The following is a 15,175-nucleotide window of genomic DNA, read 5'->3' as shown; positions in this document are numbered from 1 at the left end:
GAAATATTTGAAAAATTTTTCCATTCTGTTGGAATAAAATTTTACATTTCAAAAAAAAATATCATTTCAGCTACATATACGTACATACATAAATTAGAAATGTTTGACACTAAATTTTGCGTTATCAAACATTTCTAATTTATACATTCTTATTTTTGTAAAAATTTAAATGTATTATAAAATTATTCAAATTCTTACAAAAATACATTCTATTATTCTTTTTATTTTATTCTATTATTTGTATTATTTTAAATTACATTCAAATTTTAGCAAAAATGGGTTAGGTGTAAACACAAAATTCAACCAATCACAAACTCAAAATTATTAATAATTTATTTCTTTGAACTTAAAAGTAAAATCAAATAGAAACAAAAAAGGGATTTCAAGATATTTTCGATCAAAAATCAATTGTGTGTGCCGTTTTTATGAGCTTGTTCCTGAAAAAAATTAAATAACATAAAATTATTATAAAGTGCTTGTTACGTTACACTCGATTTCACAAAATTAAAAGAACACATTGAAATTTCATATTTTTCCTACTTTTATACAAATTTCAAAATTGGTTATATGACAACGCAAGTATGTAGTTACCATACCAAAAAAAGTACACATGCTTCGTGTTAAAACATTGTTGATGATCATCTGGTGTCAGTTATTAATATTAATTTGATGCTTAGTGACAATTATTTGTACTAATATAGCAGAAATTGTGAATTGGAATTGAAAAATGCTTTCAATCAGATTTCCAGTTTTTTAATTATATATTTATGTGGTTATAGATTCCGATTATGAAGTCGCGAGATCTAATTAAATTTTAACTCAGTTAAATTAGTGAAAATTTTTTGACATTATGTGTTAATTTCAATATATACTTTGATGTCGTCAAAACATGAGATTTTTTAAATAAAGTTATTTGAAACCTAGCATGAAGGCTTATTATTTGTGCATTGCCGAAAATTTTCTTCAATTAATTATCACCCTTATCCATGACATTACAAAAAATCATTATTTCTGTCAGTCGTGTCCTCATCTCATACAAACTGAGATGCGAACAATAATATTATTTTTATTTGTTTGTGAAAATGACAGCTTTTTACCACAAGAATATCAAAGTTTTACATCCCAGACACAAACCCTTTAAAGCACTTTGCTTTCTTTTTGTAACATCAATTTTTTTTAAAATTTATACTAAATTTTAATTATACATTTCTTTTTATTTAACGTTTATATTTAAATTTTTAACAGTTTAAATTCAAATAAAGCATTATTAGAGTAATAATAAATCCAGTATGTAAAGTATATGAAAATGTGTTATTTGGGTAGATCCAATTTATACGAGATATAAGCACAAAAAATAAGCAATGCAGAAATGAAATCAATAATACAGTATATCCACATTTTTGCAGTTCTCAAATTTTACAGTTTTCATTGCAGTCTTACGCCTGATCGTTTATCTCGCTTTTTTACTCACTGCTTGTTCACTTTCATGTCAGAATCCTCTGTATTTTCTAATGGATATTTTATTTTTCCAATAAGAATTGCTCATTTTTTCAATTGGACTTTTGAGTTAGTTCTCTAAATATCGACTGAACGTCTCACTTTAAACAACAAAGTGAATTAATTTTCTATGCATTTTAGAAAAATGCAATTACATTATACGAGTATATGATGGTTACTCACTTTCTTCTTACTTTCCGAGTAAAATAACGAGATAGACGATCAGGCCCTTAATGTTTTAAAATACCCAATCAAAGCAAAACACTAGCCTTCGGATTGGAGCGAAAAATGCATTTGAAGTGATCTCAATTTCACAAGACCTGGAAGGAAGGAAATGCAAAAAAAAAATGTCTTATGCTACAAACACAAGTTTTTTTATTTTCCTAATTATAAATATTAGTCCTAATTAAATTTTTGATTTTTTTTTTTTTGTAAAATTAAAAACCCTTAATTTCCAAAATAATCCAACTGCATTATAATATGAAATTTTTAGTATAAAATTAAATACATTATTAAACTTTAAACTAATAATTTTTTTTATCACAAATTAAATGTTAAATGGTAAATTTGTTCAAGTCTTAACATATTGAGGAACAACTACTCTACTAACAAAAAAAAAAGAAAGAAAAACAAAGCACAAACTTAATTATATATTTGAATTCATTACAAAATTTCTTTTAAAAAATATAGACAGACATATAATTGTCATTTTTGTATAATGGTTTTATAAAAATTTTCCAAGATTCCTTTTTAATTGTTAATGAATTGTTTAGGATCTAAATTTTAATTATTAATCCAATTTGCAAAAATTCAAACAAACAAATTTTATATTTAAAACTAGGTTTAAAATTGTAAGCATTTAAAATGTATATATGAATACTGTAAATTTAATATTATTATTTTTCCTTTCAAACTTGTAAAAATGACCAAATGGAAAAAAAAATTATTATTCATCGAAAAGTTTTTTTTCGTATCGAATTCTTTTTTTCATTTTCATTATTCGAATATTATATTTTGTGCTTTAAAATTTTTAATGAATACATGCATATTTATAAAAAATTTTTTCACGGAAATAAATTAATCAAACAAAATTTAAAAATAATATTACTATTGCGAATAATTTTTAATTAAATTTTTTGATTATTATTGTATCAATAAAATAAATAACGAGTTCGATTATACTTTAAAAATTATCATCAATCTTATCAATATTTTCAGTCTCTTCCTTTGTTGGCAATGTTTCTCTCATATTAGCCGTCTCAGATTTATTTTGCGGTTTGTTATCATTATCATTATGCACCACAGACATATTATTTCCATCTTTTAAACTGTCAAAATCTTCATAAGTATCAGAATCTTCATCAAAACCTTCGTTGTATATAAATTCTGGTGACGCTGTACTTCCAGCAGTAATATCATTATCCATTTCCTTCAAATTTGACTTAATATTTTTATCGTCGTTGTTTTCGTTATTATGTGATTTTGGTTCATTGAAATCGTTATTTATTTGTTTCTTATTGTCATTTATTATATTACCCAATTTACGATCAAAATTATTTGAAGCCTCAACTTTAATTCCATTACTGTATTTTACTGATTCTTTTTTTACAATTGGTGACAATCCATTTGAGGTTGAGGCACCTTCATTAACTTTAAATTTTCCAGTTCTATGATGAATATTAGATTCCTTCTTTTGTGGTTTAAAAGTGTTATTTTCCGCATTTAATTCATAATTTTTGAATGGATCCGAATATTCAATATGTGCATGCTTTCCACAAACCCTTTGGGTGAATGTTGGACTCTCACTTCTTGCTCTTAACATTGGAGGTTTCACGTAATCATAATTTTCTCGTGATTTTCCGAATTCAAAACCGTTATGGAAATGGACATGAACATTTTCATAATTATTTTCTTCAGTGGTGCAACCATTTTTTCGCAGAGAATTGAATCCACATTCGGATTCTCGTAATCTGGATAAATTATTTGGCAGTGGACGAATTGTATTTAAAGAACAACCACGCCTGGTGGTCGTTGTATTTCCAGAAAATATTTCATGTTGCTTTCCATTGTATTTAATAATATCTTGATGTTGAAATGCGTTTGGATTAACAAGCGTTTTTTGTGCGGAATTATATTCGCAGCCATCGCAATTGCGCGAAAACATAAAATTAAAATCAATTACTTTACAATCAGGTCCCTGGCCCATCCAAAGTGGTAGCCATTTATTAACTAAAAGCCATTGTAAAGATGATTTTGATATACGATTTAATGTGCTTGAATGTTCAGGATTGTGAATTGAATTTTGTGTTGTTTGTGTTGGTGCTTTTCCTGTTTGTTTTGTTGTGCTTTGGGTGGATGTAACAGAAATATTCGAATTCACACTAGGTATTTTCCCAAGTTTAGTTTTCGGTATAGCACCAGTATTTCTCGAAATGCTACTTCCACTGCTTAAATTTGGTGTATTTGATCTACTTGAATTAATTGAAGAAGATAAATAAGAATTCGTAGTGCTTGTAGAATTACTATTATTGGCAGAAGTTGAACGATATATGTTATTCATTGATTGAGAGTTTTCACCGCCCAAACAACTAAAAAACGAAGAAGTACTTGTCTTTACATAATTATCTTTAGGGTGATTTCCGTTTGAATTCATGGTCTGATTAGTCATAAAACCATTACTGTTTATACCATTCCCATTAGTATTTAGTCTAATATGACCAACTGTTCCAAAGTGAGAATGTCCTAAAACAGCATAATGACCTCCTAAATTATAGTGATCTATGTTCCCACATGACGAGCTCAGGTGACGCTCAATTCTACCAATACCATGCCCAATAACGTTCAAACGTCCGTATAATCGAGAATTTGTAGAGTTTCCATTGACTGCACTGTTTCTATATAATGGTTCATCGTGAATTTGTTCGTAAATATTTTCATATCGCATTGCTGAATTTGAACCGTAGTTTAAATTATAGTAATGATGTGATTCAGTGTCATCAAAAGAACGTTGACGGCACATTACATTACTGTTATTTTCTCGTATCATATTAATACCCAAACTCTTATTACCATTCGGACATCGTAAACGGTTTGCAGCATGCAAATCTAGCTGCAAATTACTTCGCCTCATCCCCAAACTACTTCTAACAGAACGCGGGACATCATATGCTGAAGAATTATTAACTCTATCGTAAAGATCATTTCGAAATTGTAAATTCAAATTGTTGTTTCGAATCGATTGTGCAGCTCTGTTTTCCATTGGAACAGCTCCAGAATTGTTGGAGACACCGGCTTGATTAACGAGTTGATCGGCAGGGGCGATTGCGGCAGCAGCAGAAGCAGAATTATTATTAATATTGTTGTTATCATTATTATTTACATGGTTGTTGTTCATATTACTGATGTTGTTATCTATGGAAGGGTTCACAGCTTGATTGTTTCCGGCTGGATAATTTTCTATAGATTCGTATATGTTTTCATAGTGAGGAATATTAGCTTGGGGCTGTTGTTGAGAAACATTGTTAGCAATATTATTATCCGGTCTTTGTAAATTTTGCAAAAATTGATTTACTTGGACTCCTCCTACAGCACCAGTTTCCGCCGTACCTTCAGCCTGACTATTTTCATCTTCTACTCCATTATTTGCTGTTAATGCTGCTGACCTTTGTTTTAAAATTGATTGCAATTAAAATACAATTTAACTTTAAAATTAAAAAAATTTCATTTTATACATTATGTTCATACAAATTATTAAATTAAAATACGTAGAAAACTGTGAAATTTGTACTTACCGTGCTATCGCACCCTGCTGTTCTATTCACATGGGCTTGTCTATCATACATACTCCAGCATAACTTCGCCCTATTGTCATTGCTGCTGGAAGAATTCGCCATGAATCTGTTTCGGGGCTATAAACCTAAAGGAGTTTGAAGTAATTTAGAAATTTTATTCAAATACTTTTTAAAGTCTCAAGTTTTCATACTTCGACTGAAGCTAAGTTAGAAGTTCCATCATCTCCTCCGACAACATATAATAATCCATCATGGGCTACAACTCCAGCATTTCTTCGACAATAAGCCATATCGCATACTGATTTCCATGAATTTGTTTCCGGGTCATAGGCTTCAACCGATTTTCGGACCATTGGCCCATCGTGGCCTCCAACTGCATACAAAATGTTATTTAACACACCAACACCTGCACCACTTCTGCGTGCGCTCATATCAGCTACCGGACTCCATAAATTAGTGTGTGGATCATATTTTTCAACGGAAGCCAAACATTGCCGAGAAGCCCCGTCATAGCCCCCTACCGCGTAAAGCAATGCGTTTACAACTCCTACTCCAACAGAACTACGTCTAGTCGACATCGATGCTATAAATTGCCATTCTTGTATTTTCGGGTCATACATTTCAGCTGAATTTAGACCATTTGAGCCGTCAAATCCCCCAACTGCATATATACATCCATTTAATACAGCAACACCTAAAGTGGATCGCCTTGCTTCCATACTATTACAGGTTGTCCAAGTGTCATTGTTAGGATCATAAACATCAACAGTCCGAACGCGTAGTGAACCGTTAAAGCCTCCCACTGCATACACCTTATCACCAAGGACTGATAAACCAGCCCTGAAAACAAGAATGATTTATAGTTTTTTTTTTATATATATTGATTTAATGTAATATGTATAATAAATTACCTGCATCTTCTGTTCGGCATTTCAGCCGCTTGATACCAACGTTCTTCTCGCAAGTCGTAACATTCTACACTTCGTATAGCTTTTGGAGCCTGTCCACCAATAACGAGCAAAATTTTTGGCAGACCTACAGGTTTTCTTGGAACAGTTCGAGCACTTTTAGTTTCATTAGGTAGCAAGTGATACGTTAAAGCCTCTATTATTAAATTTTTACAAAAAATATTTCCTTCTAACAATGGCTCTTTATCAACTCTTTGTGCTAGATATTCTTTGGAAAGAAACGGCAACCTAACATGTTCCATGATGTCCGCTGTAAATAAATCGCGTGTTTGTGGGTCATGTTTTATCCAGGCAATAACAGATTCATATACTTGTTCTTCATTTTTAACAGATATGCGATCATTTTTTATTAAGCTAACAACTTGTTCATGATTTAAATTCAGAAATTCTTCATACATTATTACATCACTGTTGGAAATAATTAACTTGGAGCGCAATTGGTTTTTATGGAACTTTAAAAATAAATTTACCTAAAATGTTGTTCAATATATGTATCAGCATAATTAAAAAGGTCGATACAACCATGTATATCAGCAAATTCTCGTATACCCAAAGCATTTGATGCATCTAATTGGGTTTGAAGATAGTCACAGCAAGCTTCTCTGACATCCGTTAATTGTAAAAGATTTGCGGCAGTCAATAAAACTTGAACATTATCCTCATTTACCTCAACCACAGAAGTGTAAACATATTCAATTAGTAATTCTAATGCGTGATAATCAACACCTTGTAGAGTTATTCGATCCTGTCGAGACTCCTCAAATCCCGTAAACATTGCGTAAAAGTATGGACTACAAGACGCTAATACCATTTTGTGAGCTGAAATTTCCATTCCATCGGCTATAAGGGTAACATCACAAAGAAGATTTTGCCTAAAAACACATCATATTTTACTTTTTACTACCGGATAACTTTTATAAAAACATATCTGTTAGAACGCGTTAGACAATCAAAAAGACATAAAGTATTAATAATAATTGAAATCTTTTGATATCACTGTTTTACAGGAACTATTTATAAGAAGTAAAAGATAAGGATGGTTATTTTTTTAATTTAAATGATTGAAATAGTAACAAATAACTTGTAGCAGTAGCACAGAAGCTTAAGTGACAATTTTTCAAATAATAGGAAATATTTAAATAGAAAAAAGTGGGTTCAATATCAATATTCCATTGTTGTCTTATAAAAAATGCTTACCAAAATTGTTGTTGAATTCTTTACGAAATTAAATTTATGAAACTTTAATCTACATTATTTTCTTACAATATCTAAACAAAGATTTCAAAAAAATTTTGTTTAATGCATAGTGATATGTAAACCCAAAATTGCATTTACAAAATTATTTCAATTAAATTATGAAGTACCTAGATCAAATATTTAATATCATTTCGAAATTAATTTTTATCAATGATCTGACCAAATGGTAAAGATTAATTATCTCAATATAACATAATACAAGTATCGAAAATAATAATTACTTTCTCATTTCGTTCATTGTTTCGAATGATTTTGATGTATGCTGATTGTTTCTGTATGCGCCTGTTGATCGATCTTTTCCATTGGGCCGTTGGATATGTTTCTGAGAACTTTCGTCAAGTGAATTTTGACTTGCATATCGCAACAAGCAACTGAAAACAGAATATAAACATGAAATTATTTAAATTACACAAAAAAAAAAAAATCCATTTTGAATTAATCAGATTATATTTTTTGAACAAAGTGCGCGGAAAAATAGTACTTATTTATTTAAAAAAAAAAAGTTATTTTCATTATTGAACAAAATTTATCTGGAACCTTAATATACAATATTAAATACACCTACTTAAAATTATATGCGTTCGATTAATTTAATCACATATTGTAGATACAATATGATAAAGTAAAAGTGGTAAACATCTAACCTGCTCTTACCACGACATCCTTGATAAAATTTTTATGGTTATAAACTATCGTGTAAAATGTACCTAAAAATAAATAATCTTGGGTGGATTTGTTAATGTTTTAACCAAAATTTTATGGTATGAATCGAAAATGAAAATTATTTTCTTTTAACAGAATCAAATTGGACTCAAGTCTTTACAAGAGACGAATATTGTACAAAAGTTAGGTAGATTATATAGAATTTAGTTTTTGTCATAAATCTGTGACTAGAAAATTTAAAATTTTGATTGGAAATATTAATCGTAACATAGGTTATCTTTAAAATGGCATCAAAGATGTATCAGATACATTGTATCATCTTCTAAAATATGAACAAAAAAGTCGGCGATGTGTTATGTTCAGAATTTATATGACGCCAAAGTATTGTCCGAGCAATATTTTTCAAGATACATATATAATAATTCATATACATATAGTTTCTTGGTATACACATACATACCTGTGCTTGCATAATAACAAATGAATTTAAATGATTCAGCAGATTTTCGTGAAGTCAAAGAAAAATAAACAACGCAAAACATTTTAATATTTTGAAATTAACATTATTCTTCGTTTCAAATGGAAGAATCACACGTCAGATCTGATTATAATAAGAAAATAAAAATTTAATTTCAATTTATTTTTTCAAATATTTACGTCGTTTTCTATATAGCACCTACACAGATAATAACAAACAATAAAAATTTTTGTAGATACCTAGCTACCTGCCTACATTAACAATTTAATTAAAATTAAAATGGTTGATGTGTACAAACATATTGTATCTAGAGATATTTATTTTGTAGAAAGCTTCATAAAATACTTTAACTAAATCCTACTTTATTAAAATCAATTAATTGAAAACTGGTTAAAATGCAAGTGTTTAATATGTGTATGTATCTATTTATTTATAAAGCCATTTACATATGTATATGCTAATACAAAATAAAAAATGTATATACATATCTACTTTACAAACATCCTACAGAGAAAACCCAATTGCTTTATTGGTAACAAAATTTAATAATTGCTATTTTAACATTGTGATGTTACGTGAAAATTTATGAAATTGAATTATTTAATACTAATTACAAATCCCGAAAACTTTTGTAAAACAAAATGCCAAGTAAATATTTACCATTCTATTTACAAATATACCTAGTAGTTTATATGAAATTATTTTTATTTTTATACTTTAAGTACATATTATGTATGTTCATATGTATATAATTTATCTATATATAATTTTTTTTAAATACCTAGCTGTTAATTATTAACAATATTAATTTTTTATGTTTCATAAAATATACATGTACCTAATTACATAAAAATTATTGAAATGGTGATTTTATAGTTACTTAATGCATAAAATCATCTGTTTACATACGTTAATCTGTGTGTATTATTTAATGGATACATAATTTGCAGTAATGAAAAAAAATATGGCGGATCACTTTGTTAAAATGTATATTTTTATTTCTAGAGTACTTGCCTGCCTCTTTCAAGGCTACTACTTCCTTCAGGATTTTGTCCATTTTGTCCTCCGCAATTTCCTATATTTGCATTTTGATTAGCACTTAGGTTACTCATTATTTCCAGCGTATATTTCGTCAAAAATGCACTCAATGCTATCATACACGAATTCAGATATTTTCAAATTTTTATTCGGTCAGCATAAATTTTTCAATATTAAAAAAATTTTTTTCAAATCAACAAATCTTGTAGATATTTTATATTATGTAAAGTTTTATTATTTAAATGTATTTTGTGCCATTAAAAAATTTTTAAAATGAATTTTGAGCTATAACAAGCTCGATTCTTTGTGATTTCGATTTGAACATTAAAATTGATTTTCTGACGTTTTAGGTGTTTTTGAAAATACCTTGCTGTAGTGTGAAAACAGTCAATTTATGTCAATTTTAAAAGTTTGACACATTTCACTTTGCTAATAAAAAAATTAATAATAATTATAGGTTGATTTTCTGGTTATTTTCAAACTAAATTTTGTAGAATAGACTCAATTTTCAATTATCAAATAATCATCATAACTCAAATGGTGGAGGATATTAAGTGAAATATTCTTAAAGTCCGAATATATTATGTGGCATATCATTTCGAAAATTTAAATTTATATATTTCTTTATCGAATTTTTCTGTAAGTATAATTTAAAAGCATAACTTATTGCTACTAAAAACAAAAAACAAAGCAAACAAATACGAGTATTTTAACATATACCTTGACGTTGTCAAAAAATAAGTCAATTCTTTTTTTTATATATGTAAGTAATTTCAAACCTTCTCTCAAGGCTTATTATTATTTAATAAATTAATTATTTGACATTTATCAGATAAAAGCAAGACGAATAAAACTCTTTTCTTTACATGATATTTTTTTTTCAATTTTATTTTTATACGGAAGAGAATTCTAACCAGCCTTACAAACTAATAAAAAAAATTCGGCTAATTGTCACGAATTAATATTTAACTGAGTTATTTTTTAATTTTTGTCTCGTGAAGCGACTTAATGTAAGTGTGAATATTTTGCTTTAAAGAAATAATTATAACTATCTATGTTTTTTAATTTTTTGTTAGAAAAATAATCAAAATACATGAAGTATGCGCGGAATATGATGACTGTTTAGAAAATATAACATTCAATCATATAATCGTAAAGGTGTTGAAATATGCAGCAGTGTTGTGATGTAATCTATTATTATGGCACATACTACGTACTGGTTGAGGTGCTTACTACTTCCATGTAATATTTTATTTTGTTGTTTGTACTAAACTTTGTCTTTGGTAACACTGTGTAGACGTATGTACTAATTTATTTATGTTTGTTTATTTTGCTTGATGCCAATATAAAATATGAAGCTTAATTTTTTAGCGGTTTTAAAATGTTTCTAAGAGGTATTATTATAATTAAATATTTATAGATTTGTTTTCAAATTTTTAGATTATGTAAATATTACAATATTATTGTTTCAATTTAAGTTTAAAAGTGTTTTTCGTTTATGTTTCAATAATATTATTGATTAGCATTAAAAATATTTTTATATACTGCATTCATATATGTATGTATGTACAAAAGATATACACACCCATATATAATATATATATATGTATATAATACATACCATGGTGCAAAAATATACGACTCTATTCAACAACCCATTGTGGTTATTTTGTGTGATTGGTACCTATTTGTAAATTTTATGCAAAAATATTTTGAACTACTCATTTTCTCGTAGAGTCTAAATTTGCATTATTGTCATATCCGTGATTGTATGGAAAAAAAGCTGACTAAAGAAAAGTATTCATTCGATTTTACATTAACACTTAACAGTCAGTTATAAATTAAATGGAAAACTCAAAAATTCCATACATCAATTTTGGCATGCCGCCAATATTTACTTTTTATTTTAGTCCCAACGCCGGTCGCTTTAAATTGAAAATTCACACCTTTCGCGATTGTCGTACGTTAACATTTTGTATTGAACTTATAAAATACATAGAGCAACTGATTTCGGTAATAGCATGCCGCATTCACTTACATTCAATTTACATAATACTTAATTGAACCAAGATTAGTTAACACAACAGACTACGCTTCGCTTTGCGAAGAAAGTATAAACTAGCAACAAAAAAAAAAAATTTACTTGAACATTTTAATAGGCTTGCATATTTTTTTAAAGGCTTGCTATTTTATTTTATTTAATATCGTTTGTTTAGCTGATAATCTTTTGCAACATCCTTTCTCGACACGTTGGAGTAAACTGTCTTTCGGATGTCATTCTATAGACAATTGCACAAACGGAGGAATTGTTACACGTGGAATAACTGAAATATATGGAGAAGCAGGTACCGGTAAATCACAAATTTTGATGCAATTATGCTTAACCGTTCAGTTGCCTGAGAAAAATGGAGGGTTTCAGAAAAAAGCAGTTCTGATTTACACTGAAGGAAAATTTCCTACTATCCGTCTTACCCAAATAGCTACTCAATATGCGCAAAAATATCAAATGATAACAGAAGATTTCTTAGATGGAATTTTTATTCAACTTATAAAAAATACGGTAAATATTTGTGACGGGAAAACAGTACCGTTATTTTAATTATATTTAATGGGGAATCAAATCATTAATCGTTAGAAACGACTTATCTTTTAGAATCGAATCAATAAGAGATAGTGATATATGTATCTTTTTTATCTTAAATGTCAGACATTGCACTGTCAACAAATGAAATTATTCAAAAGGTTTGTGTTTACAACAAATTTTTAAAATTTTTATGATATCACTATCACTTGTTTCGTTTCTTACAATAAGAATATAATATTTCAAGATATGTTCATACATACATTTGTTAATATTTTTAGGATATAATATCGAATAATATTTTTAGGATATGTTAATGAGCTGTTTATCGAATCAATTGCTTAAAATATTAGAAACTAATCCAATAGGAATTATTGTAATTGACTCAATCGGATCCATATTCCGAATGGAAACCGAGTATTCAGAAAGAGCTGCTAAATTAACTTTATTAGGTCATAGGTTAACAGAAATAGTTCAAAAGTATAATTGTGTTGTTGTTTGCTCGAATCAAGTGGGTATCCACAGTATTTGTTGCTGAAATTATTCACAAAATCAAGTATCAATTATTTTAAGGTTGCTTCAGTTGACGATTGTTTAATTCCATGTTTAGGATTAACTTGGAGTAATCAAGTGCGTTGCCGAATCAAAATTGAGAAGTTTCAAAAGGACGAAAAAGTTTGCAATTCAAAAGTTACCAGGACATTCGAAGTGATATACTGTCCCGAAATAGAAAGCAATAAGAAATGTGTATTTTCCATTACCAATGGGGGGATTTCAGATTGTAATTAAAATTGCTTACATTTATGTACATACCATTTTGTTATCTATTTTGTTTTGTAAATAAAATCAAAATTACAAAATCTAGATACATATGTATGTATAAATCTAGCATGTTCGATAAATTTCTGTTACAAAAGAAACGCTTTGGAAAATAGTAGAATGTTTAAAGTTCTAAGAGATTTTATAAGGTTATTTTATTTACTAGCAATGCTATTAAATTTTATAAAAATATGTATTTAATTATTAAAATTTTTGGTTCTTGAAGATCTGTAATTATGATAAAAAGTTTTTTAAGAAATAACTTAGAACTTTAAGCGGATGTAATAGAATCTGAACTTTAAGTGGACGTGTAAATAGAATAATATTGGTTAAGATTTTTATCTTTTTTGTTTAATAGATATTATGTTCTAAAAATTAATTTTTTCTTAAATTAATTTTCGTGAATTTTTAATTTGTGTTATATTTGTGTAATTACAAACATTTGTTTCAATTAGTAGCACATTTTTGAAAAAATAATCAAAAAAGTAATTAAATTAAATGCTATTAAAAAAAAATTTAATTTTAAAACAAAACACATAGTTTCATTATTAATTTTAAACTACTGGGGCTGATAAGAAATAGCACACATACATTGATTTTTTGGCAGATTTCGTTACGAAAAATAAAATTTTCTTTTTCAATTTTTTATGAATATTTATATTTTCTAAGAAATGTTGGTCTGTCTACATCATGTAGCTGCAAGCCTAGACAAAATAACATATAAATACCTAGAAGTCTTCCAAAAATGCAACTCTTAAAGTTTAAAGCAAGCTTTTAAAAATTTTAAAACCTTGCTAAATTCAATGTTAAGAATTGATTTGTTAAAACACTTCATATGTTATTAAAATATTAAAAATTCTTATAAATAATAAATAATAATAAATTTGGAATTCATTTTTAAAATGTAGTTATCAATAAATGTTCCATATTATCTAAACGGTTTTGAGAGTATGATGCGTAATATAAAGGAATAAATGACAATATTTACACTAAAATTCTTATACAATAGAAATTTCTGAAAAATTTTCTTTTCTTTATTAAAATCGGCCTTATTTTTCAAAAAATAATAATCATAGATTTCAATACAAAATTATGTTTTTAAAATAAAGGATTAAAGCATTTTATTTAAAATAAATCTTTCATTCCGTTATCACAAAAATGTGTAGTTAAAGAATAATACTAATAATATTATGGTTTTATTATATAAAGACATACATAACAATTATTATAACAAAATATAAATTTACAAATAAGAAATAGGTAGGTATTGAAAAAATCGTATAACTTGATAAAAGTTATAATGATTAAAACATTTTATTTTATATAAAAAACACATACAATATCAACAACCTTCATTCTCGCGGAAAGAGAAAATTATAAAAATTAAAAAAATTTATTTGTATTGTAATTTTATTTCTGCTATAACAGAAATAAAAATTGTTTTATTAGATAAAATAATACTTTAAATATTATATAGTTAACCTGTTTTCTTTAAAAATGACTTCGTGTTGCAGATTCATTAGTGTTTACATACTTATTTTTTAAGAATAAATTGTTAGTTTTGAAAATGATTTTACTGATGTGGTATTGAATTACTCCACTATAGAATAAGTGATAAAAAATAATTTGACTGCTGAAACATTTACATTAGAACTTATATTTTTAAAGTAGCGCAACGTTAAACGGTGGGCCAAAAAATCAGCTAAGTTTTTTATGTTTTCGCAGTCTGCAAATTCAGTAGTTCGAAAATGACATGGTTATGAAAATTAAAAATTTTGAAATTGAAATTTAAATGAAACAAAGGCTAATGTCTTATGCTCAAACTATGGCTGCGCTATATTTCTGACATTTTTTTATACAAAATCAATTTTCAAACGCATTTTATTATAGCCAGTAATTTGCGAATGATCTACATTATGCTTCAGTTTGTGCAGCGAACAATTTTTGAAAGTTCTACAAGTTAAAACTATTCTAGAACTAAATTTAATTTCCGATGCTGACGAAAAGTCGTGTTTTTTTTTTTTCAAAATCTAACTTTAAATAAGAAATTTTAATACAATACTTAACCTTAAGAACCTATTTT

The 15,175-nt window shown here is 27.4% G+C and overlaps 2 protein-coding genes across 6 annotated transcripts; one reads left to right on the top strand and one right to left on the bottom strand.

The window, feature by feature from the left end:
- Positions 1–2,269: 2,269 nt before the first annotated feature.
- LOC129615152 (ring canal kelch protein-like) lies at positions 2,270–10,001 on the bottom strand. Of its 5 annotated transcripts, XM_055530238.1 has the most exons (8): positions 9,669–10,001; positions 7,735–7,884; positions 6,727–7,128; positions 6,200–6,664; positions 5,480–6,128; positions 5,289–5,413; positions 5,069–5,159; positions 2,270–4,999 (listed from the first exon to the last, which is right to left on the bottom strand). In XM_055530238.1, exons 1-8 carry the CDS (start codon positions 9,809–9,811, stop codon positions 2,681–2,683), a joined length of 4,344 nt encoding a protein of 1,447 aa, XP_055386213.1. In that variant the 5' UTR covers positions 9,812–10,001; the 3' UTR covers positions 2,270–2,680. The 5 variants fall into 5 exon arrangements, with proteins under 5 accessions (XP_055386213.1, XP_055386212.1, XP_055386214.1 ...); XM_055530237.1 differs by having other exon boundaries at positions 2,271–5,159; XM_055530239.1 differs by lacking the exon at positions 9,669–10,001 and adding an exon at positions 8,637–8,857 and having other exon boundaries at positions 2,271–5,159.
- A 1,023-nt stretch (positions 10,002–11,024) lies between these two features.
- Positions 11,025–13,581, top strand: LOC129615407 (DNA repair protein XRCC3). The gene is made up of 4 exons (XM_055530606.1): positions 11,025–11,086; positions 11,909–12,252; positions 12,581–12,784; positions 12,847–13,581. Exons 1-4 carry the CDS (start codon positions 11,074–11,076, stop codon positions 13,060–13,062), a joined length of 777 nt encoding a protein of 258 aa, XP_055386581.1. The 5' UTR covers positions 11,025–11,073; the 3' UTR covers positions 13,063–13,581.
- The last annotated feature ends 1,594 nt before the right edge of the window (positions 13,582–15,175 follow it).

Source organism: Condylostylus longicornis, unplaced genomic scaffold (genome assembly GCF_029603195.1).
Source record: "Condylostylus longicornis isolate FDR11 unplaced genomic scaffold, ASM2960319v2 ptg000135l, whole genome shotgun sequence".
NCBI classification, from domain to species: domain Eukaryota; kingdom Metazoa; phylum Arthropoda; class Insecta; order Diptera; family Dolichopodidae; genus Condylostylus; species Condylostylus longicornis.
This window is presented reverse-complemented; position numbering and strand designations above follow the sequence as displayed.